Source organism: Bos javanicus, chromosome 29, assembly GCF_032452875.1.
Source record: "Bos javanicus breed banteng chromosome 29, ARS-OSU_banteng_1.0, whole genome shotgun sequence".
Taxonomy (NCBI): Eukaryota; Metazoa; Chordata; class Mammalia; order Artiodactyla; family Bovidae; genus Bos; species Bos javanicus.
Window position 1 is genome coordinate 42,433,303 of NC_083896.1, and position 24,831 is coordinate 42,458,133.

The following is a 24,831-nucleotide window of genomic DNA, read 5'->3' on the forward strand; positions in this document are numbered from 1 at the left end:
CTGTAAGTCAAAGCCTTTCACCATTCACCCTGTTGCCTTGCTGCTGCTGCGTCGCTTCAGTCGTGTCCAACTCTGTGCGACCCCATAGACGGCAGCCCACCAGGTTCCCCCATCCCTGGATTCTCCAGGAAGAACACTAGAGTGGGTTGCCATTTCCTTCTCCAATGCATGAAAGTGAAAAGTCAAAGTGAAGTCGCTCAGTTGTGTCCGACTCTTAGCGACCCCATGGACTGCAGCCTACCAGGCTCCTCCATCCATGGGATTTTCCAGGCAAGAGTACTGGAGTGGGGTGCCATTGTCTTCTCCACCCTGTTGCCTTAGTTTCTCTAATTCTTTATTTTCCTCATCTTCCCAGGTAAATTTATACTGCTCCTAGGAGAAAGTTAGGATCCAAGTGCTATTCTAATTTCAAAATTTCAAACATACAGCCTATTCATCTATTTGTTTCCACGGCCTGAAATGTGCCTTCCGCTTGACTCCAGCAAACACTTGCTCATCCTTTATCACTCACCTGCACCCTCCCTCAGGCCTGACCCACCCAGTCCTCAGTCCACAGGGCTTGAATCCTTACTCTCTCACCTCCAGAATGTAAGATCTATGAGGACAGAGAATTTTGTCTCTTTTGTTCAATGCTCTGTCCCCCAAGAACCAGAACAGTGCCCACAGAGACGAGACATCCAGGAAACATTTGCATAATAAACAAGTAAACCCTACCTCTTAGTCACAATGTGACTGTGGGTAAACATCCAACCATTTGTAGTTCCATTTATTTATAAAACTAATACCATCTCAAAGCAACAGTGTCTGACACAAACTCCGAGCGTGCTCAGTCACATTCGACTCTTTGCAACCCCACGAACAGTAGCCTGCCAGGCTCCTCTCTCTGTCCATGGGATTTCCCAGGTAAGAATACTGGAGTGGGTTGCCATTTCCTTCTCCAGGGGATCTTCCCAACCCAGGGATCAAAACCAGGTCTCCTGTGGCTCCTGCATTAGCAGGTCAATTCTTTAACACTGAGCCACCTGTGAAGCCCATGACACATATTATGGACTCAATCAAATGAACCTGTTTTCCTATTTCCCCTACCAGTAAATACTATTGGGAGGTGGTGGGGTAGGTTGAAGAGGGAGGGCACATATGTATACCTATGGCTGATTCCTGCTGATGTATGGCAGAAACCAACACACTATTGCAAACCTATTATCCTTCAATTTAAAATAAATTAATTAAAAAAAGAATACTAGCACATACTATTATTCTACTTGGGGCTTCCCTTGTAGCTCAGCTGGTAAAGAATCTACCTGCAATGCGGGAGACCCGGGTTTGATCCCTGGGTCAGGAAGATCCCCCTGGAGAAGGGAAAGGCTGCCCATTCCAGTATTCTGGCCTGGAGAATTCCATGGACTATATATAGCCCATGGGGTGGCAAAGAGTCGGACACCACTGAGCGACCTTCACTGATTATTCCACTCATTACAACTGTATATTGTAATGAGCTCCTGGGGAGTAAGGAAACTGTCACGTTCAGGCCCCGTAAATACCATAGAATAATAGCTTCTAGTATCATGAACACTGAACCTACCAGTACACGTAAAGAACTGCGGTAAAGTCAGTTTCTTCCCTTCCTCCTCCCAGTCTCCTTTCTGTCACTGTCAGCCTCCTTCAAGTCTGTCTTCATGCACTCATCTACCCATTCCCTTCTCATCACCTTGCCATCTGACTTTCCTCTCAGTCTGTTGAAACCATTATCTAGTTCATCAGTGACCTCACCTGCCAAATGCAATAGGCCTTTCTTGATTCTCATTCAACCCTACACCTGTGATAAAACACAATGGCCCACGACTTCTAACACTTCTTAAAACCTTTGGACTCTACAACAATGCCCACTCCTCCTTCCCTTCCAGCCTCTTTATCAACCTCTTTTCAGCCTGTGATGCCCACCAGTGCCCTGCTTTAGCCTTGTACAGATCTCATCCTCTCCCTGATTGAGCTCTCTGCTCATTAATTTCACTGAAACTCGCTCAGTCGTGTCTGACTCTTTGCGACCCCATGGACTACACAGTCCATGGAATTCTCCAGGCCAGAATACTGGAGTGGTTAGTCTTTCCCTTCTTCAGGGGATCTTCCCAACCCAGGGATCGAACCCAGGTCTCCTGCATTGCAGGTGGATTCTTTACCAGGTGAGCCACAAGGGAAGCCCATTAATTAATTAATTTCACTGCACCCTCTATTTTGGTGATGCAACTTCATTAACTTCTAACCTGCACTTGGGTCCAAGTGTGCAACTGCCTACGGCATACATTCACCTGGATATTCCACCATCAGCCTACTCTCGCAGTCTCGGTGGAGTATTACACAGAAATAAATGGGTATAAGAGTCAGAGGACAAGTTCCTGTTCCAGTTCTCCCACTAACAACCTGTGTGATTCTGGGCATGTCCAGCCTTCAATCTCAACAGTAAAATGAGGCAAGATTAAACCTCTGCATATAGTATCATTAGTCATTTAGTATCATCAAAGTGAATCCTGCCAGCTACTCCACTCTCAAATCTCTGCCTTTCAGCCTCCACATCTTTCCTGCCTCATATGCAATGTACCACCAAACCCTATCATTTCTTCCTTCTGTAACTTCAGCTCCTGGTTTGGCAAAGATTGTTATGCAAGTGAAAGAGTATGTAGAGGAGAGAGGCCTTCCCTAACAATCAGGGAAGCCCAGACTTCAGGGCCCAGTACTAACTGTTAACAGCATGAGTAAATCATTTTACTTACCTATGTCTCAGTTTCTTCTACAAAATTAGGCAGTTAGATAAAGCCATTTTCCAGCTCTAAAATTCAATGCCAGTTGCACAACCGAAAATTTCCTGAATATCTAAATTGGCCAAACTTGTTACGGAACCTATTCATGCTTTGGTTTAACTTAAACCGTATAGGCCTGGCTAAAGAACAGACCAAAATTCATGATAAAAAAAACAACTTGCACAGCAAGGACTCCACAAAAGACTTGAGGTTTTTTTTAAGGGAAAGAGACACCCTATTTGCAGTGAAATTACTTCCATTTCTCAGGAATCATACTGGAGATCTAACCTCCAGGGATGGTGCTAGAAAAACCTTTAAGTGGTAACCTTATATGCCTTCTCCCTTAGCAAAGTAATTATTTTCTAAGTTGACATTTTCTGAGTAACACTCACTTATATGAACAATTAATATTTGTTTAGTATATGAAGAGTTCATGAACAACAGATGTGACATTTTATACACATACAAAAGATATGGCCTGACCAGTCATATCTATCCTCAGTATACACTTTTTTTGGGGGGGACGCACCACAGAGCTTGTGAGATCCCAGTTCCCAGACCATCCGTTTACATTTAAGTAAACTTATAAACCTACGTTTAGGAAAAACTGAAGTTTAGTGAACTTAAAACCTACCTTAAAAAAAAAGGTGAGTGGTAAAACTATTATACTGCCAATTATTAGTGCTGTAAATAGCTCAAAGTAATACTGTATCAGTCATCATTTCAAAGTATGTAGAAATATTGAAAATATTTGGTAATTATAAAGGATTCCAATAATTGACATAGAAGTTTTTTCTAAGTACTTTTAAAACACTGACTTAGCCTCTCCTTTTTAATACACATCTTAATCCAGATTAATCACTAGGTTTAAATATGCTTATTTAATCGATGTATAACTGAACTCAGTGGACGTGAGTTTGAGAAAACTCCAGGAAATGGTGAAGGACAGGGAAGCCCGGCATGCCGCAGTCCGTGGGGTTGCAAAGAGTCGAACACAACTTAGCAACTGAACAACTTTACCAAAACAACTTCACATACAGAATGGCCGAAAGACTAACAAGTGAAATTAATTATTATTAGGAAAGATTTGTAGAGACTATGCAAATTACAACACTAATTCTTTCCAGATTTCTGAATTTTTAAAGGGCAGAAAAAAACAACGTAGCAGCACAGGCTAAATAAATGCAGATGAGACAACTGAATTGTAAGTGGCCTTTCTGACCCTACGGAAAACATACATCTTAAGAAACAAGTTCTATCAGAAAGAGCATTATGGGGGAAAGAAGTTTAAATGCTCCTCAAATATTTGAAAACATTGATAAACTCAACGAAACCAGTTATTTGGAAGCAATCACAATTGCTATTTCAGGGAATTCAGACAGAAGTTAGTAGATCAATTGAACGGTTTAGACCAGGGTTTCTCAGCCTCAGCACCACTGGTATTGTGGGTGAATAGCTCTGTTATGGGGAACTATCCCACTTTAGGATATTCAGCAGCATCTCTCACCTCTTCTCACCAGGTATCAATCGCGCTCCCTCTTGACTGGGAGACCCATACATGTCTCCAGGCATTGCCAAGTGTCCCAACCAGGCAAAACCACCCTGGGTTGAAAACCACTGGGGCAGAGCAAGCCTCAGTTCTCATCCTTACTGTCCAGAGAGTTCTGAAAAGCAAATCCTAACTATACTTAAAGAAACAGTTCACTGAGCAGTGTGCATGACTCAGGGTAAAGTTATGACCTGAGTTTTCCATTCTCCTTTTGAAATACCACATTTTCTAAAGAGCAAAAGCAACACACCCAAAAACAGAAGCATACCATTTTCATGCCTTGTTTTTGCTGGCAGTCTTTTAAAGTTCCCAGTTCACAGAGAACGCCAAAGAAAACACATCATCATATACAAAGGTACATGGAAACTCTCAGCCAACTCTAGAACTGCTGGGTGTGGCTCCTTTTTGCTGATGGTGGGAGTGCCTTTTGTCTCAAGGTAGTATATTGGTAGAGACACATATATTTCTAAGGTTGTTTCCATGAAAATACTATTTAAACACAACTCAATAGAATACTAGGGGAAATTTACATTCTACTTAATTAAAAGGTTTACGAGGAAGATTATTTTCATCTGTCGTAGAAAATTTTTGTATTTTAGCACAGGTAGTGGTTTGGTCACTAAGTCATGTCCAACTCTTGCAAGTCCATGGACTGTAGCCTGCCAGGCTCCTCTGTCCATGGAATTCTCTTGGCAAGAATACTGGAGTGGGTTGCCATTTCCCTCTCCAGGGGATCTTCCCAATCCAGGAATGGAACCCAGGTCTCCTGCATTGCAGGCAGATTCTTTACCTACTGAGCTATGAGGGAAGCCTCCACAGAATGCTTAGCGCACACAATGCTGAACAAAAGCACTTTTTCTTAGTCAATTAAGAATTTTGCAGTGCTTCATGGACTTATGAAAATAAATTATGTCAGAAATGCAGAGACTGAATCTAAAAACGAGAAAAAAATCTTTTTAACAGAAAGAATTCAATATTCACCTTATTTGACTTTACCCTAAAAATAAGACCACCACCAAAATCAACCTGGTTAGCTGAAGGTTTTAATTATCTGTATTCCATTTGAATAAGACTTTCTTAACTGGCAATATTTGATTTGGATTCCTCATCATTTCAAAACATAAAGAATTAATCTACTTCTCTCCTTTTTCACCTACTCTGTCTGTAAAATCTACTTTCTAATTTGTAATATACTTTAGCCTCCCTATGGACTGTAGGCTCTTCTTTTCATGGGATTTTTCAGGCAAGAATACTGGAGTAGGTTGCCATTTCCTCCTCCAGAGAATCTTCCCAGCTCAGGGATGGAACCCGTCTCCTGTCTCCTGCATTGCAGGTGGATTCTTTACCCGCCAAGCCATTGGGGAAGCCCAGAAGAGTACCAACTCAATACAAAAATACTGACATTACAAATCATACTTCCTATAATGCAATAAATCAATTCAAATTAAGCAACCACCTATAGGGAAATTTGATTATTAATATAAAAATTAAATTGCTTGGGTTTTAGGAGCTTTTTCACTAGTGCCTGGCCCCTCAATGAGTTAAATCGGAATCTGAGAGTTAGCTCCAAGCATTGGCAGGTTTTAAAAACCCCATTATAATTCTAAAGTCCCTGCAGAGCTGGGAACCACAGCTCTACAGCAACTAAAAGACTTATTTTTTCCTTTTAACTAAAAGCTTTCCCATCATGTTTCCCCCTTGATATTTTTTAGAGAATATGCTCTTAGAATCTCAAAGTCAGGAAAATGTTTTAAAATTCAGACTAACTTTAAACTATAGTTGTGTTGTTTAAACAATTTCTCAGTATGAAACACAAGGCCACAGAAATTTTAAAGGCATGCCTAGTCATGAGAGGTAAATTTTAAACCAATTCTCAAACAAGTTCACACGCCCTAGGGTGCCCTAATATTTCAAAGAAATATTAGACTATATGACCAAATTGTGAGTAATGGCTACCACTGAGGAACTGGGGAGGCAGAGAAGACATTACATTTCTTTTTACAAGTCTCCATTATTTCATTTTAAATAATTAGTGAGTATATCTTTTATGACTTAGGAATCATGAAAATGAAAAAATGCATGTGCTACATCTTAGAAAACCAATTCTACAAAAGCCTATTCTAAACAGGGAAGCCTGGTGTGCTGCAATCTACGGGGTCTCAAAGGATGGGACACAACTGAGCGACTGAACAAGCCCTGTTTAGTGAAAACTAAAACAATTATGCTAGCTCACATCATCACATTTCTTCTCTACTACTACTTTTCTTAACTTTATGACTCCAGTAAGACAGTAAACAATAGCTAATAAAACAACCTGCGCTGCGAACCTAATGCCTCATTTGGTAGAGATCTTCAGTTAAGCGTTTCCTTGACAGGTGTTAAAGCAGCAAGAGAGATTTCTACACTATGAGCTACTTTCTGTGGGGACTGAAAAAAAAAGCACTCATTTGAAACTCAACACTGCAATGCTGACTACGTATCTTGGCTTAAAACTTAAAACTACGTAGGTTTTGATTCCCCAAAAGCCAGCCAGAATGTGAAACCACGTTTTTGGTCCGTTAGTTCTTTTCTCTCCTTCCCAAAACATTCTACCCAACTTCGTGTTCAAATTTCAGGGCTGGGATTTATTGAAGAGTCTTCAATGTTCTGTTGTTGCCTTTAGATTTCGCAAAAAAACGTTTGGCCTTTTCAACAGAACACGCAGCAAACAAAAAAAAACTCAGGTAAAATGACACATGAAATCAAAACCCACGAATTTATGGTGACCATTTGTTTTTAATACTTTCACTCACTATTCTTTATGTCTTCAAGAAAGCAAAAGAACGTATTGTACCACACGTACTAAAAGAACTTCTTAAAAATCAGTTTAGGCCACATTCTATTATCTCCTTTAGGGAGATAAGTGGGGGTTGAAAATCAGTCTTCCTAATACTTCTTGTAACTCAAGGTCGTTAGGATAAAAATAAAGTTTCCAACTCAAAGACACTTCGCAGCCCTCCACAGCTTTTTGAAAGGTTGAATACGGCATCTGTAATATTTTCTCAGCTCCCTGGGCCCGTTGACAAGGCCAGAGCCACTCGGCCCGCGAGTGTGCGAAGCGCCCAGGCAGGAAGGGGACCGCAGCCAAGAGCGCACAGCTCTGCCAGGGCGGGGCCGGCGGGGCGAAGCCTCGGAACGACGCCCCGGGACCACCGACCCTCGGGGCCGCCCCAGGCGGGGAGGGGAGGCGCCAGGCGGGCGGCAGCAGGCCCAAGGGGCACTAACAGTCTCCCCCGAGCGCAGGGCCCGACCTCCGAAGGTGGCCGAGGAAGGCGCCGCCCGGGCCCTACCGTCCCGACCCCGCGAGCAGCCCCTGGACCAGAATAAGCCGGCCAAGGAACACCAAGGAGGGGCGCGCGGTCCCAACCCCGGGACGAGGAAGGGCGGCGGCGCGGGCGTGCGGTCTCCTCGGAGCTACAGCAGCGAGGGCGGTGGAGGTGGCCACGGAGCGGGCTCGGGGGAAATCGGGCGCCTCACCTGCTCCTCCCGATGCAGCCGCTACCGCTCGCTGAGGGGACAACATGGAGCCTCCGCCTCCAGCAGAAGCAGCAGGGGCGCAAAAAGGGCAGGGCTGGGGCGGGAACGAACCAGGCCCTAGAGGCGGGAAACGGGCGTGGCCTGGGCTCTAACAGAAACTAGCGAGGAGGGGCGCGCGAAGCCGCGAGAGAGCGAGAACACAGAGGGTTGGCATAGGTCGACCGAGGCGCAGCGAGCGCCTAGCCGACTGGGGCGGGAAAGCGCACGCGGCAAAATCCGGCCACCGCCCGACGCGTGTGCGCGTGCGCTGGAGTCAGACACTCGGTCTTGAATACCTGGGGCTGCGCACTGGGAGCAACGGTCCCTTGGGAATTGTAGCCCCTCGTTCTCTGGTTACCCGCCAGCGGTTCTCTTTTGGCGAACTCATCCGGGGCGGGGAGGAAGCGGAAGAGAGGGACCAGGATTGTCGCGGCTCTTCGACCACTGAACTACAACTCCCAGCAGGCCATGCGGGGAGAACCGAGCCGGCCAGTGGTCCCCGCCCAGCTTAGTCTTGAGGCCAGGCCCAGGTCCGAGGCCTTTGGTGGAACCGGCCTCGGACCCCTACCGGCGGCGTTTGGGAGGGTTCCGATGTTTAACGCTAGCCGGAGCCATAGGTAGGCGGCACTCTACCGTAAGGACCGAAGGGAGGCCTCAACCACGGATGACGTGAGCATCACTGGTTTTTAAAATGATTTTGACTTCACAAGGAGAGGAGGGCGTGACTTCATTATCACCATTACTCCCGATATTCCTGTCTCTGACCAAGCCTGATGGCCCACCATCGCTACTCTTAACAGCTAACATAAGAACTTCCAGGGAAAGTCCTTCCACTGGCTTTGTTCTTTCTAAGCTATGGCTGTATTTTGTAAACAAACCTCTGGCTTCCTGGAGCTTGTCTTGAAGTTGCTTTGGCAATGACACTCTTACTTAAACTGTATGGTAGATCAGTACAAAACACGGTTCTCCAAAAATGCTTTTATTCACACTCACATGTGATTGCAAAACTGGCAGTTGTCACAATTGAAGAATATTGTTATTTTGGATTTGTTGGGGTAGGGACAGTTGTCTTGGGGGTAAGTAGCTGATGAGAGGCTAAAGTGTCTGTCGCCACCACCGCTACCACCTCTTGCATCACCCTTGCTTCATTCATTTGACACATTATTCCACTTTCTTCTGTCTTACCTTTTATAACCTACCCAGAACCTCCTTCCAGCCATCTCTAGTCTGTGCGATGCCCTTGATCTGGGTTTCATTCCCAGAGTGATTAGGCCAGCAGTAAAGAAGTAAAGATAATTCAACCTAAACTTACCTAAAGAGGTCCTGTTTTGCTTTCTTTTCCCCTGCCCCTTCTGATTCTCTGCAAACTCTCAAGGTTATTTGAATACCTCCTCCAGGCATTATATGTGAATCTAGATTCAAGCTAAACTAACTGACCAACAAGAAACTAGATGTGACTATCAGGACAAGTGGTTATTGGGGTTTCACATTGTCTGCGCAGAAAGCAAGATGTTACACAAATCCAAGGCATGTGCGGCACGCTCAGAGAAAGGGGCCAGAGACTAATGACTTGTCACGATTGCCAGAAACAATTGAAGAAGTTAAATTGAACATGGTGGGGATGAGCATATAGTGTTAGTCATTCAGTCATATCCAACTCTTTGCAACCCCATGGACTCTTCCATCCAGGAGGCTCCTCCGTCCATGGGATTTTCTTCTCCAGGGGAATCTTCCCGACCCAGGGATCGAACCTGAGTCTCCTGCATTGCAGGCAGACTCTTTACCATCTGAGCTATCAGGGAAACCCCTATATTCCCCTTCCCCATCCTTCTCTATAAGACTGCTCAACATCCAACTTCTGTTTTACTTTTCTTTTTGTTTGTGTCTTCCCATTAGAACATAAGTTACAAACAGACAGGAATTTTTGTTTGTGTTCACTGCTTGTATCTCCAGTGCCCCCAAACAGTGCCAGGCAGAAAGTAGAAACTCAAGTACTTAAAGGATGAATAAAGAAAGTACATGTTACACGTAACACTACCCACTCTCTTTTTTTGTTCCTTTAATACTAAATATCTAATTTTTGCTTTTGAACAACATACCCTGTTCTAATTTGTGTTAGTCACTCAGTCATGTCCAACTCTTTATGACTCCATGGGCTATAGCCTGCCAGGCTCCTCTGTCCATGGGATTCGCCAGGCAAGAATACTGGAGTGGTTTGCCATTTCCTTCTCCACTATTCTATTTTAAGGCTTCCCAATAGAGATACATTGAAATGCACCCTGTCAGGAAGTGACAGCAAATAGTGACATTACATCTTTCTCAGTATAACATCATCAAGGTCAATGTCAGCACCTCAGCCTTCTGCATATATTGTAGAAGTTTTTGGCACTCGGAACAACACAATACAAATGATAAGTAGACTTTAGGATTAGTCCCAACTCAGAAAAAAACTCCTGTAAACAAGAAGCCTATTTTGTTATTACTGTCTCCTTCTCAAGTATTCATGGTTATCAAAACCCTGGAGATAAACAATATAGTATGACCAGAGGCTGAGCTTTCCTTGTGGTTTTCAAGAAGTAGATGACATATAGATATGTTTGAATGGTCAAGGCCACTGGCTTTGTGGTCAGACTGACCTGGTTCTGAATTCTAGCTCACTAGCTGTACAGTTGGGTTAGTTTACCTCTTTGAACTCATTTCATCATCATCTGCCAAATGATTTGAATACTCAAGCCACAGAGTCATCATAGTTAGTTAAATGAGATGTGTTTGGTAATTATGACTGGTGCATGATTAGTGCTCAAAAATTGGTAATTATATTCATTCTGGAAAAGCAAAACAAAGTCATAAATATTCAACATACTAAAGTATGTTACAAAGGACAAAAATAGAAAAATTGTTTTCTGCAATAATATCCACTGTGAATCAGGTTCCAAAGCATTCCAAAAACAGAGTGTTTGTTATGTACCAGGCACAGTGCTAGGCAGTAAGGCTGCCACAATACATAAGGCACATTCTTGTCCTCCAGAGACTCACAGCCTTGTGGGGTAAACAGGCAAATAAATAACCTTCACTCACTGTGCTGGGACACACTTCAGACTCCTCTCCTACCACCTACTCGCAGGATCCACATTTAAGCAACAGTCTAGGCACTCATAGGGACAGACTGGACAACTGGCATTCCCGGGTGTCATTTAAATACCTTACTTTGCTTGTGTATAAAATGAGGGAATAACCTGGTGTCCTAGTTTGTCAAAAGAAAAGTCAATCCTAACTCTTAGGCTGTTATAAGTTGAATATCAGGCCCTCAATATAGTAACAGAATAAAACGTCTAAATCTATCAGCTGCTTCGTTATTGTTAACTGCAATCAACAGCACAACTGTCTTAATGCCTCAAAAAGACACTAGAAAAGATCACTAGAATTTGCTGTTAAGGAAAGGAAGCACTATCATTTGTGTTAAAAAGGGTGTGTGTGTGTGTGCGCGTGCTCAGTCGTGTACTGACTCTGTGACTCCATGGACTGTACCCCACAAAGGCTCCTCTGTGCATGGGATTTTCCAGGCAAGAATACTGGAATGGGTTGCCATTTCCTTCTCTAGGGGATCTTTCCAACTCAGGCATTGAACCTGCATCTCTTGCAGCTCCTGCATTGGCAGGCAGATTCTTTACCAATACACTACCTGGGAAGCATTAAAAAGGCAGATAAGAATATAGATTTGGTATATTCACCTTTGCATTTGCCACAAAAAAGCTCCTAAAAGCAGTTACCACTGTGAGTGTAGAGGGGGAGACCAGTGGGTACAGAGAGGTTAGTGATAGATTAAAACTTTATAGTATATACACCTTTGAGTATAAACATATATGGCGTGTGAGTATATTAAATTTTTAATTAATTTTTTCCCCTAAAAGTCAGGGAAAAAAAAACTGATAATAAAATGACCTAGAAGACGAGATGGGAAATTAACTTTGTAAATACTGTCCTATAAAAACAGGACCAAGAAAGATTTCCCAGCTCAGTGCCTCGGCCGTAAAAATTGCTCAGCAGAACTCCTGAGAAATGTCTGTACTCCAGTGAGCACTCTTAACAATTCTATCTGAGCCCTTCCCTGCCTGAAAAATTATACTGAATCCTCATAAGCCTTCATTCTTTAGGGCTCTGCTTCTATTTCTCCATACCCTGGCCCTGAAACATCTCCATTTTCTCTCCCTTTTGCCCCAATTCAAGCCCTTGGCTCTAGCCAACCTGGGCTAACTACACCCAAAACATCTCACACTTCTAAGCCTCCAGTCACCTCAGAAGGCTGTGTGGTCTTGTGTTGCATTAATGCAGCCTGTGGAAGGGAAGGGCAAGAAGGGATCAAATCTAGGCCAAGTGCTGCCAGACAAGCCAGCACTGAAGTGCATCATGGACTGGGCTGGGAGAAAAGCGTGCTTTTTTGTGTGATTGGTCTGCCCGGAAGGAGGTCTTATTGTATACCTGCAAAAAAGCACCCCATGGATTTACTTTGCACCATTCTCTCTTGCCTTTAAGGACCTCCTTACCACTCCAAGCTCCTATGTGACTTAATTTCTTCATAAAACCTCCCCAAATCACTATAACTCCATAGTGATTCCATCTACTCCTAAATTCATACAATCACTTGTCATCTAATCACAGTGTTATAGTTTTGTGTTGTTTGGGAGTTGTTTTGGCTGCTATTTAATTTGTATTTTGTTTTAACTTTATGTGATTATGTTCTAAGTCTCACCTAGCTTGTAAACTCAGAACAAACATATTTTTTGGATCCCTCCAGATTTCCCAGAATAGTGTCAAACACACAGCAAATGACCAGTAAACATCTGTACAACGGATCAGGTACACAAATAACATCCCAACCAAGAGTCAGTCTCAGGAAAACATACCGGTACAGCAGATGGAGCAGGAAGGAAAGGCAGCTTCAGGAACTGGACCAAGCACAAAGGCCTTTTTTTAAAACATATTTATTTGGCTTCACTGGGTCTTAGTTGAGGTACATGAAATCTTTAGTTGCAGCATGTGGGATCTAGTTTCCTGACCAAGGATCAAACCCAGGCCACCTGTACTGGGAACACAGACTCTTAGCCACTGGACACCAGGGAAGTCCCCGCACAAAGGCCTCGTGTGAAAAACCTGAAGGGTCTAAAGAGACCACCAAGACCACATCAGTGTCTCGATTTTTATCTTCTTTTCTCTCTTTCTAGATATGGAAATAGGGTTCCTTTCCAGGCAGGATCTGCAGATCCTACAACTGCTGTCAGAGTTAAGGACTAGCATCATTCATTTCCTTATCCAGCACCTAATAATATAAATGCTTAAAATTTATATATTTATCAGAATGGTGGCTAACTGGTTTGATTATCATATTGGCTTGCATTTCTCTCTGTCATCCAAAGGACAAGCTGCTGCAGTATCAACTGATGCTTTAAATGCTAGAGTAAGATATTTGCCACAAAGTTATTTTGGGAAATATTCTTCTGTGCCTTTTTTTAAGAGTGTTTCAATGGCCAGAAGTTTTTTGGTTTTTTTTTTTTTCTCCTGTCTCGGCTTTACCTGACCTTAAAATCGTCAAGGGCAGATGTAGTTCACCGCCTGTTCTAGAAGATTTCCACTGGTCAGATTGCTTTCCCTGTCGCTGCTTGGCTGACTACCTCCCTCTTCATGAGGTTGCATCTTTACAGGATCTGCTGATCCTGCAATTGCCCTTGGGGTCACTGATTGCTGCTTTAGCAATAACAAGGCCTATAGCCTTGATTTTTATTACTCCTAGTCTACATTTCCCTTTTTAAAAGAATCATGCACATTGCAAATCATTTGGCCAGTTGTAGGTAGAAGGCTTTGAATTTTGCAAGCCAACCAGAGAAGCCAAAAGAGTAAAATCCAGTATAAATTAGATAGTATCTGGTTTCAAATACAGTTTCCACTAAGGACCCCTTTTAGGCGACGAATAAATTCAATTATATGTCTTTTGTGCCATATTCTCAATTTTTAACCCCTAATTTTACCATCCCATAACCACAGTCAGGCTGTTATCTTCTGGCTCATCTTTCTCATTAGTTTTGCTTTTTTTTTTTTTCGTTCATGTCTTCTCTGTTAGTTATTCGACAGGGAACTGGCAACCTTGGGACCCAAGGTAGACCCCTTCTGGGGAAGAGTAACGATAAGAACGTGAAGCAGGTTCTGCGGCTGCATTGCAATGTTATTGGAATAGTTTTTCATTCTGTATAGCATCTTTCTCCACCTACCAAATGGGAGATAGTACCATCTGTCCCTCATGGTGATGGGGTATTAGGATATATCCAGAAAAATCCATAAATCACCTTGCACAGTGGGCCTACACTGTGGTTGTCACCATCGGAGTCACGAGTAGGAACGCCTCAGACAAAAAACATCGGCTCTGGAATCTGTAGGAAAGATATGCTTCACTAATGGAAGCAAAAAGAAATTTCTATCGTAAAAACACATAATCAGCCTAAGCTAAAACAATCACAGAAAAATCCGTGGAGAAACACTAAGCCGCAGGACCCACCTCAACTTCGGCCGCAGTGGTGGGAGGAGCTTGGTGTTTGACCACGCCCCCTGCGCCAGGTCCCCGAGGGGCGCCGCCCACCTCTCCAAGGGCCTTGGCGCTGCGCGAAGCAGGTTTTGGCCCTCCTTCCCTGGAGGAGCGCCGAGGAACAGTTCTTGCGCCTGCGCCCTGCGTCAGTGGGCGCAAGGCGACCGTCTCGCCCCCGCCCGAGGGCCCTTGTGCGCCTGCGCGGTCGCTCTCCCGCCCTCTCGCGGCGCTCGGCTGAGTCAGTCAGTCCGTCGGAGTCTGTCCTCGGAGTAGGAGAGGCGAGGCGAATTTGGAGAGCCAGCTGCAGAATTATTTTCTCTCCCCTCCCTGTCTCCCGTCCCACATCTCTCTTCACCCCTCTCCCGCCTTTGCTCGTGCAGCCATGGCGGAGCCGTCGGCAGCCACTCAGTCCCCGTCCGTCTCTTCGTCGTCCTCCGGGGCCGAGTCATCTGCGCCCGGTGGTGGCAGCGGGAGCCCGGGAGCCTGCCCCGCCCTGGGGACGAAGAGCTGCGGCTCCTCCTGTGCGGGTGAGGCGCGCCGGGGGACCCCGACCTCGGGAGGGGGGCCCTAGGGGGTCAGGGACGGCACACCATCCTCGCGTCCTGGAGGCTTCAGCCCCCGGGAAGGAGCGTCTGGAAAATGGGCTAAGGGGGAGGGGGGTGACAGGTCTTGCAGGCGGTGAGGAAATAACGGGGTGTGGGGAAGACTGGGGGAGGGGAGATATTCCCGGGGGCGTTAACGCCGAGACTGGGCAGGTGGGCGCAAGATACCAGTGTAGCGGCGGGGGGGCGAATCCGTCCTCTGAACCGGGGTGATTTAGTGGAGGATTAGAGAGACTGAGAGGATCGGGGCAGGTTGGTGGTAGGAGAAATGCCCTGTTAGGATTTTGAGGGGATGGCGGTGAAAGGGTTGGGCTGCACTGCAGGTTTGCAGACAGGTGTTGACAGAACCAACCGTTCATGGTTGTCTTCCAGAAAATATGGTTGTTGTTGTTTTTTTCGGTTGCCCGTGGGGAGAATGAGGAAGTTTAATGGAAACACTGAAGCCGTTTTCTGTACTGTTTTCATCCGCCTTTAATAATTTTTTTGTGGCCACACTCGGAATGCCCGATTTTTCAGAGGCTCGGAGGTAGAAGGAGGCGTGATGAGAATAGCTCAGGGAAGATTTGGGAGGGAGCTGCTGACGGTCCAAGATGGATCCGTGGCTGCATCTGCAACACAGCCTGCTCTTCACTGGCGCGGCGTGGGGGTGGGGACACGAGGTTAGCAGCTTATATTCTAGAAGAGAATAGATAGAGTCATGCCAAGCAGTCGACATGTTTTAATTCCATGCTTTTTGTCGGCTATTATTGATCGACGTATAACAAAAGGGGGTGTTTCCCGCAGAAAGGGGGGAGGGGGAGAAAATTCAGACAAAGCAGGGGCTGATGGAACCCCCTTCTCCTCGCATCTCTATGAAAGACTAGGACGGAAGCTGCAGGCCGCTTTTAGTTTCCATTGTATACGCTTCTGCCTGCTGGTGGGAGCTGGCTGGCAAGCTCCCCTTGAGCAGAGATCTGCAGTGCAGATGCCGTCTTGAGGGGGGAAAAAAAAGCACCATGAGCAGGTGGTGGTGGTTCTTAAAGGAACTCAGTCTTTGAAGAAGAAGAAAAGCTTTTTGTCGAAGGACCATAAGCTCGGGGGAGTACAGATAATTTTGCTCTTTATTTAGCTACCTTAAAGAATTTTGAGACGTTTTAAAATGCTTCATTGTCTCCTTTGCGAGAATCTTGCATTGATTCTCTAAAGAACAAAATTTATCTTAGCTTTCAATATAGTCTCTAGGTGTTTTTCAAACAGTGGATTTCCACGTAAATGCTTTGGTACCCGTTCGGATTTTCCAGTGTGGTTATGGACATTTCAGTAGAAACAGTTATCAGAGGAAGCTTCTGCAAGGCCAAGATGAGCTGTCCAGATAAAGGAATGAGGCAGCAAATTTAGAACCCCTGTCCCCTTTAAACCACTACCATTTCTCCTCCAAATTTCTGTGTTCTGGGCAAAGGTCCAGATGAACAGCAGCTTCCTTATATACTTAGCAACTTGATGTTTTGGCTTTAATCACTTGTTATTGGTTACTCTTACGTTGTTGGCCCTTTTGTGCATACCTTTGATTTTCTTGATTTTAAATTTTTGATACACTTGAAAAATAGATACTTTCGCCACCTTGAACTCTGATCCACTGCAAATATGTATTAATATTGTATAAAAATCATTAATACAGTTTTAGTGAGTTCAGTGCAAGATCCTCATTTGTCAGGTCACTACTTGAAAAGTTTAGCTTAAGACACTGTAGTGCATAGTCAGAATTTCATTGCCAAAGCTCTTCCTCCTTGCTACATGTTTTCTCCATCTCTCAGAGGAAATGTCTTAGGCTTTTGCACCATGAAAATAAGATGAAGTTTGTTATTACAAAATTTGACTCATAAAATGGATTCTTTAAAAATTTACCTTGATTGTTTTAAAATCTGTAAGTGTTAATGTCAACCTTTAGCTTCATTTTCGTTCACCAAGCTTCTCTTGGTTTTAGAAACTTTCAAAAAATAAGAGTTTAAAAAAAAAAGAAGAGTAGGTGGTCACTTGATGCCTGCAGGAAACAAATTGTGTCTTGACCTACCTGTTTAGTAACAAATTTTAAGATTTAGTTTCTAATTAAAAGTGATCAGTGATAGCGCTCCCCCCATCCAGTGCATTCAGTGTTAGGGCAGCTGGCAGTGACGTATAGAGGTCAGGAGCCAGGATTGCCTTCCCAGATTTCTGCCTTTGAAGAACAACAAAGATTTCAAAGGCAGAAATTTGAGGTTGAGGTGAAAGATACGTAAATAATTAGTATTCTTTTTAGGATGAGGGTTGCCTTATTAGATATCAAGTATAGATACCTGTCTATTGCCTGAACTTAAAAAGTGGTTTAATAGTTTACTGTCTATAGCCTTTGAAATTCTTTAACTTGCTAGAGACTGTTCTTTATTATTGCTCTGAAAATCATGGTGCCAAAATAAAGCTACATTTCTTGTATCTCTTCATGAAAGTTAGCTCAAAGCAAAAAACAGCTTGGACAACTAAAAAAACACACACACACAAGTTTTTGTTTTAATTACTTCTTTCCTCACTCGTGAAACTGAGTTGTTCCATGTACTTTTTATGGCTTCATTTTTACACTTTGTTCTAACATATCAGTCAATCACATGATTATGTAATATGTATTTTCAGTCTTAACTCTTAAGTAAAAAAAAAACTCTGACTACCTACCTGTTCAGCACTGCAGTCTGTATTGTACACATCAGATTAGCAGTGAGTGTGTAATATGGTGATAAACACACAGACTTGAGTCCCAGAGATACCTATGTTTCAGTCCTGTCTGTGCTTATTGACCATATGACCTTGTGCACATGCTAAGTCTCAGGAATGTGACCTAGACAAATTTGCTGCCCTTAACTCCTTTTATTGAATAACAATACCTAGTATTTGATACATCTATTTGTAGGTTTAAAATATATAGATACAAAGAACAATTGAATAAGAAGTGAGAAATCATGAATCTTCCTGACAGTAAAGGATGCTCTTATACTTTGTTCTTCTTTATAAAAGTGAATTGGTTTTTTCAGCTTTTGACCCCTTGTATTTATAAGAGCTGCCACTCCTTTCACTCAGCTGACCTGTTAAAGAAGTTGGGGGTGCAGCCAGGATGTTTCATAGGTCGCTTGGCATCAGTATGCTAAGATATTTTCTGCAGCATGCTGACCATAAGTATAGTTATGATACATTATAAAACTCCTGTCAATGGAAGCAAGAGGACAGGAAAGGGCAAGAACGGTCATGTAGTATGGTTCACAAATGCTTGTTGATTTGAATGGTTTTTATTCCCTGGTAATAGAAGATATCTTTTAATGCTATTTTCTTTTAGAGTCAGATTCACAAATAATTTAACCACTCTGATCAAACAAACCAGTCCACATATATTTAACACTTACACCTTCCTTAAATTGAAATCTCTAAGGAGTTGTTTATGTAGTAGCTGGTAAGAGCATCGGTGCTTTTATTTTTATTATTTTAGAGATGGTCTGTAAACAAAATGAAACTAATATTATCGCTTTTATTGTATTCTGTGATGGTGGTGTTGTCCAGTCCCTCATTCGTGTCCCACTGTTTTCTGTGATGAGGAAATTATGTATCCTTACTGATACAGTAGTCACCTGTTTAATCCTGTGCAGTTTATAAGCATCTGTAAATGAAGCTTGGTAGTGAAGGAATTGGTGACGTGTCATTGAAGGGCAGAAGGAACATTAAGGTTTCCAGTTTTGTGTGAGCCAAGACATTGTTCTGTAGAAGGGCACTTCTCTTTAGACTAGCCATAAACCTAGAACTACCGTTTTTGTAATTCTGAGCAGAATTATAAAAGCTCCAAATAAATGATTAACTATGTGTATTTGTTGTATGTACATACCTTATAGTCTGTGTCCAACTTTATTGTTAATGATGAATTTATAGCTGCCTCCTTAATTGTACAGACTTACGAAATAAATATGAATTTTGTAATATAACTTTTTAGATGAAAATTACCAAGTTGATACTATGTTCATATGATTTAAGTCATTCAGGAGTTGCACAGGAGACCGACTGAAGTTTTATCCCATTTATTTGTAACAGCTCTTCTAGAATTATTTTGGATCGTTGGGTATGTTATAGGTGTTTTTGAAAAAGAGTGTATACTAATGGGCTTCGCAGGTGGCGCTGTGCTGTGTGTGCTTGTTCACTCAATAGTGTCGGTTCAGTTCGGACTCTTTGCAACCCCATGGACCGTAGCCTGCCAGGCTCCTCCATCCATGGGATCCTCAGCAAGAATGCCGGAGTGGGTTGCCATGCCCTCCTCCAGGGGATCTTCCCAACCCAGAGATTGAACCTAGGTCTCCCACGTTGCACGCAATGGATTCTTTACTGTCTAAGCCACAGGGAAGTCCCCAGGTGGCACTAGTGGTAAAGAACCTGCCTGCCAATGCAGGGCACTTAAGAGGTGCTGGTTCTATCCCTGGGTTGGGAAGATCCGCTGGAGAAGAGAACGGCAACCTACTCCAGTATTCTTGCCTGGAGAATCCCGTGGACAGAGGAGCCTGGCAGGCTACGGTCTGCGGGGTTGCAAAGAGTCAAACAACTGAAGCGACTTAGCATGCTCGCATGTATATTAAGTAAATTTAGCTGTTATCAGTATTGCTTATGATTGCATCATTGCAGTGTTTTACTACATATCTGTGACTAGTAACATCTGTTACTAGAGTAGAACATGTTACTGTGTAATACTGCAATTTCAGAGAAAATCCCCTTATTTCTTACTTTTCTTTTTTTGGTTGCTGTCCACCACTTGAGGGAATCTTAGTTCCTCAGCCCAGGGACTGAACCCATGCCATGGCAGTGAAAGCACTGAATCTTAACCAGTGGACCACTGGGGAACTCCTGCAGAAAATCCCTTTAAATACTTCAGTTGTGTTTCTGTTTTACATTTTGTGATAGGGTGGGTAATTGTTAGCAGTTAGCTTCCTCTTGTGATGGTCTCTTTAAATTTCAAAGAAATATTCTAATCTGTTTTTTCCAGTCTGTTGGTTCAGTTTTCCTCATAAGCACATCATCATAACCTGGGGGTGGGGGCATGGTTTTGGAGGCAGGAGCTCTCTGACTTCTTCCTCACTGGCAGTTTGCCCTTGAGGATATATTGAAAGGTATTCTGAAAAACATTTTTAGCAAAACTAATATGGAGCCACCTGAAAGCATTTCAACAGTGGGCATTGTCTTCATTTTACATAAAAGGCAGAAATACTTGATTTATGTCTTACACTTGTGTATTGCTTTATGGTTTAATTTGTGCCAGTACATTAACTTAATTCAACAAATATTTAAGCATACATCAAACATTGTGGCTATGAAGTTAAAGGTAGGATGAAACAGGGATTAAGGATCCAACTCAGTTCTTTCAAATACATACACTGCCTCTCCTTCAAATTTGAAACAACATGTGGTAAAAAATAGTTCTGTCACCCTCTTAAATTCAGTTATTGGTTAACCAAGTTCAGTTAACTTAGAAACCTTCACTTCTAGTCCCGTGGTTTCTAAGCCAGGTGGCTTTTTGCTCCACTTTTCTACAGAAACTTCTCTCATCAAATACACCAGTTATTTTCCATGTTACTAAATCCAGTGGTTACTTCTCTTTCTCATTTTATTTATTTATTTTTTAACCTCACTGTGAGGAGTGTGGAATCTTGGCTCCCTGACCAGGGATTGAACCCATGCTCCCTGCATTGGAAGCATGGAGTCTTAAGGACTGGACTGCCAGAGAAGTCTCTCTTCCTCATTTTAAATGCCCTTGATTCCTCTCTTTCCTTTACTCAGCAATCAGCAAATCTTATTGATTCTACAGTGACTGACTACCAGTTTTCCCAAGCTCCATCACTGCTACCCTGGTCCAGGCTATTGTCATAGCTCTCCTGAATTACTGCAATTGCCTCCTAACTGATCTCCAGACTTTCTCTCTTGGCTCTCTTCAGTCTATTCTCCACACAGCAGCTGGTATGAGTCTGAAAAATGTAAGTCAGATCATTTCACTCATTGGCATATGCTCTAGTCACTTCTGATCACACTCAGATTAAATGCTGAAGTCCTTAGAAAGCTTATGAAGCCCTGTAGTATCTGGCCCCAGCCTGCCCCTTGCTCACCTAGCTTTAGCCACACTGATCTTGTTATTTTTCACACCAGGAATACCTCTCTCAGTGTCTTGTTTGCTGCTCACTGTGCCTAGAATGCTCTTCCCTCATACATTCCTACAGCTCTTCACTTTCTCACCTCCCTTAGATCTTTGCCTGGCTACCTTATCAAAATTGCATAAGAGAAAAACACCCTGTAGGCTTTTCCTGCTTTATTTTTCTTATCACTTGTCATAATCTGTCTTACAGTATTTGACTTATTTATTTTGTATATTGTCTGCCACAAAATAGAAGTTTCATCAGAGTGGAGATTTTTGCTGTTTTATTTACTGCTCTATCTCTAATGCCTGTCAGAACCTGGCACAAAGCAGGCCTTCGTATTTTTTTAATGAGAGCAAAGACTTTATGGAATGGATGAGTAAATGGAGAACCTGTACTCCCAGGAAAATAATGCATATAAATGAAGTATTGCATCAACTTTCACAGATTCATGAACTACTATAAAATCTACTCATAAACCTCAGGTTAAGAAAATATTGTTTTTGAAAATCAGATTGTAAACTTTGCAGAACCTTCTGCATATGGAAATTGATACATTCATTTTGGTGCTGAGGAGAGACTTTTCATATAAGTGCATAATACCATATCCAAATATACTGTATGTTTAAGATTATGTTCTTTTACTACTTCTGGACTCTAGTTAATTTTCCACTAATGGCTTTAAATCCAGAAAATTATAACCACTTGAATGCCACATTTTGGTGTATGAGAGATTCACTTCTATTAAGTACTCAATAGTAACCTAGTATGATGTGGCAGAATTTTAAAATGTGTTAAAATAAGTCTGATTTCCATCTTCTAACAGAATCTGAGATTTTGATTTAATATGTTTTAAACATTATTTGCAGAAGAGTAAAATATTCCTAACAGTAAATATAGCACTACTTAGAAGTTGGGTTATTAAAACATTTGTAACTGATTTACTATTTTTATGCTTTGTTTTGTTTGTCAGACTTTCTAATTTTGTTTCTTTTGCAAGAAGAGTTCTGCTTATTTTTCCTCTTAGATTGCATATGCATTTACTCTATATATGTACACAGAAAGCTTTCCAGCTCTTTAGTGTTGTAACAGAGTGAGCATCTTGACTTCTAGAGTGAAATGCATAACTACTACATTAGTAGGGCTAAATGTCCAGACTCAAAGTCTGTTTCTGAAATAACAATTTAAACTCTTGCTAAGGCTCTATAATGTTCAAGCCTCCATATCCTGTGTCTTCTACTGTATGCTGACCATCATATTCTGTGCCTTATGAAAGATGTAAGATGGACATGTAAGATGATCCTTAGCCATAAGGTGCTTCCAGTCCGATTGGAATTTGTTTCCAATAGCAAATAAGTTGAATGGATATTAGGTCTTATTTGGTTTATTGATTCCAGAGGGCCAAAACATTGTTAATTGGTCTGTTTTTACAGTAGTTATGTTAGCTCTAGTAAATTAAAATTATTAAAAATTAGCCTGCCAGTTTATGTAGATTCTCCCCCATGCCTTAAGTGGGGGAAATGCTTAGTAACTTGCTTCTAAAGGGTACAGTATAGAAGGGTGGGGAAAAGTACTACCATGGAGAAACTTGGCAAACTCTACCTCAGCCAGGGGATCAAGGTTAACATCATCACTGATAAGTCATATTAATAGTACGTACCTTGATATGGTATGACAAGGCAGCCCTTCACCTCAGTGAAGGGTTACCCCTCAGTGGTAATCCTCCCTGAAATGCATAACTCCAGCCTAACAATGAGAAGAACATCAGATGAGCCCAAATTGTGGGACATTCTGTGAAATATACTTGAGCAGTCCTCAAAATTGTCAAGATCATCGAAGTAAAGAAAGCCTGAGAAATTGCCATAGTCCAAAGGCAGCTAAAGAGACATGACGACAAAATGTGATGTGGTTTCCTAGATGGGATCTTGAAACAGGGAGGGGGCATTAGGGAAAAGTTATTGAAATCTCAGGGAAGTATGGGCTTTAGTTATCAATGTATCAGTGTATCAATGTATCAATATTAGTTCATTAATTGTGACGTTTATCAATACCACCATACTAATATAACATGTTAACAGCAGCAGAAACAGTGCTGAATAAAAGCAACAGTCTTTTCTGTAAATATGAAATTTTCTAAAATGATTTTTTAATAAGAGAAAGCTTTAATCATGAAATAGAAATTGTTTTGGGAGAGGCAAGTAGGTACGAGTAATGCAGTGGAGGTCTAGTGAGCACAAAAAGGTTTTGAAAAAGGAAAAAATGGCATAAAGTTTGGGGAGAAAATCAGTCTGCCTCCTAGACCTCTGATGGGGGAGAGGACAGTAACTGGCTCAGTTTAGCAGTTTTTACTGAGATCCTGGGTTGCCATCAAGAACTGTGGTCATGAAAAAACAGACAAAGATGACACACAAAAATAAAACCACAGGCCAATATCACTGATGAATATAGATGCAAAATCCTCAACAAAATTCTAGCAGACAGAATTCAACAACACATTAAAAAGCTCATACACCATGATCAAGTTGGGTTTATTCCAGGGATGCAGGGATTCTTCAATATATGCAAATCAGTCAGTGTGATACACCATATTAACAAATTGAAAGATAAAAACCATATGATACTCTCAATAGATGCAGAAAAAGCCTTTGACAAAATTTAGCACACATTTATGATTAAAACTCTTCCAAAAAATGGGCACAGGAGGAACCTTACTCAACGTAGTAAAAGCCATATATGGTAAGCCCACAGCAAACGTTATTCTCAGTGGTGAAAGCTGAAAGGATTCCCCCTAAGATCAGGAACAAGACAAGGGTGTCCACTCACCACTGTTATTCAACATAGTTTTGGAAGTCCTAGCTACAGCAGTCAGAGAAGAAAAAGAAATAAAAGGAATCCAGATTGGAAAAGAAGAAATAAAGCTCTCACTATTTGCACTGTACATAGAAAACCCTTAAGATACTATCAGAAAATTACTAGAGCTAATCAGTGAATTTAGCAAAGTTGCAGGATGCAAAATGAATACACAGAAATCACTTACATTCCTATATACTGATAGTGAAAAATCAGAGAAATTAAGGAATCAATCCCATTCACCATTGCAACAAAAAGGATAAAATAGGAATAAACCTACCTAAGGAGACAAAGGACCTGTATACAGAAAATTATAAGACACTGATGAAAAACATCAAAGATGACATAAACAGATGGAGAGATATTCCATGTTCCTGGCTAGGAGGAATCAGTATTGTGAAAATGACTGTACTGCCAGATGCAATCTACAGATTCACTGTTATCCCTATCAAATCACCAAAGGCATTTTCCCCAAAACTAGAACAAAAAATTTCACAATTCATATGGAAACACAAAAGACCCCAAATAGCCAAAAAAAGTCTTGAGAAAGAAGAATGGAGCTGGAGGAATCAACCTTCCTGACTTCAGATTGTACTACAAAGCTACAGTTATCAAGACAGTATGGTACTGGCACAAAAACAAATACAGACCAATGGAACAAAAGATAGAAAGCCCAAACATAAACCCATGCACCTGTAGGTACCTTATTTTTGACAAAGGAGGCAAGAATATACAATGGGGCAAA

The 24,831-nt window shown here is 42.2% G+C and overlaps 2 protein-coding genes across 5 annotated transcripts in view; one reads left to right on the plus strand and one right to left on the minus strand.

Moving 5' to 3' along the window:
- ATL3 (atlastin GTPase 3) overlaps positions 1-8,561 on the minus strand; it is a 46,518-nt gene extending 37,957 nt beyond the window's left edge. Inside the window, exon 1 of one of the 2 annotated variants that reach the window (XM_061406740.1) lies at positions 8,196-8,561. Coding sequence is in view for 1 of the 2 variants with exons in the window: in XM_061406739.1 (XP_061262723.1) it covers positions 7,861-7,906 (46 nt within the window). In the remaining variant the exon portion in view is untranslated. Of the gene's footprint in view, positions 1-7,860; positions 8,142-8,195 lie in introns of those variants that run through there. The other variant, XM_061406739.1, reaches the window with a different exon arrangement.
- A 6,105-nt stretch (positions 8,562-14,666) lies between these two features.
- RTN3 (reticulon 3) overlaps positions 14,667-24,831 on the plus strand; it is a 66,470-nt gene continuing 56,305 nt past the window's right edge. Inside the window, exon 1 of one of the 3 annotated variants that reach the window (XM_061406733.1) lies at positions 14,667-15,000. In XM_061406733.1, the coding sequence (XP_061262717.1) occupies positions 14,856-15,000 (145 nt within the window). In that variant the 5' untranslated portion in view covers positions 14,667-14,855. The remainder of the gene's footprint in view (positions 15,001-24,831) is intronic. The other 2 variants (XM_061406734.1, XM_061406735.1) reach the window with 2 other exon arrangements.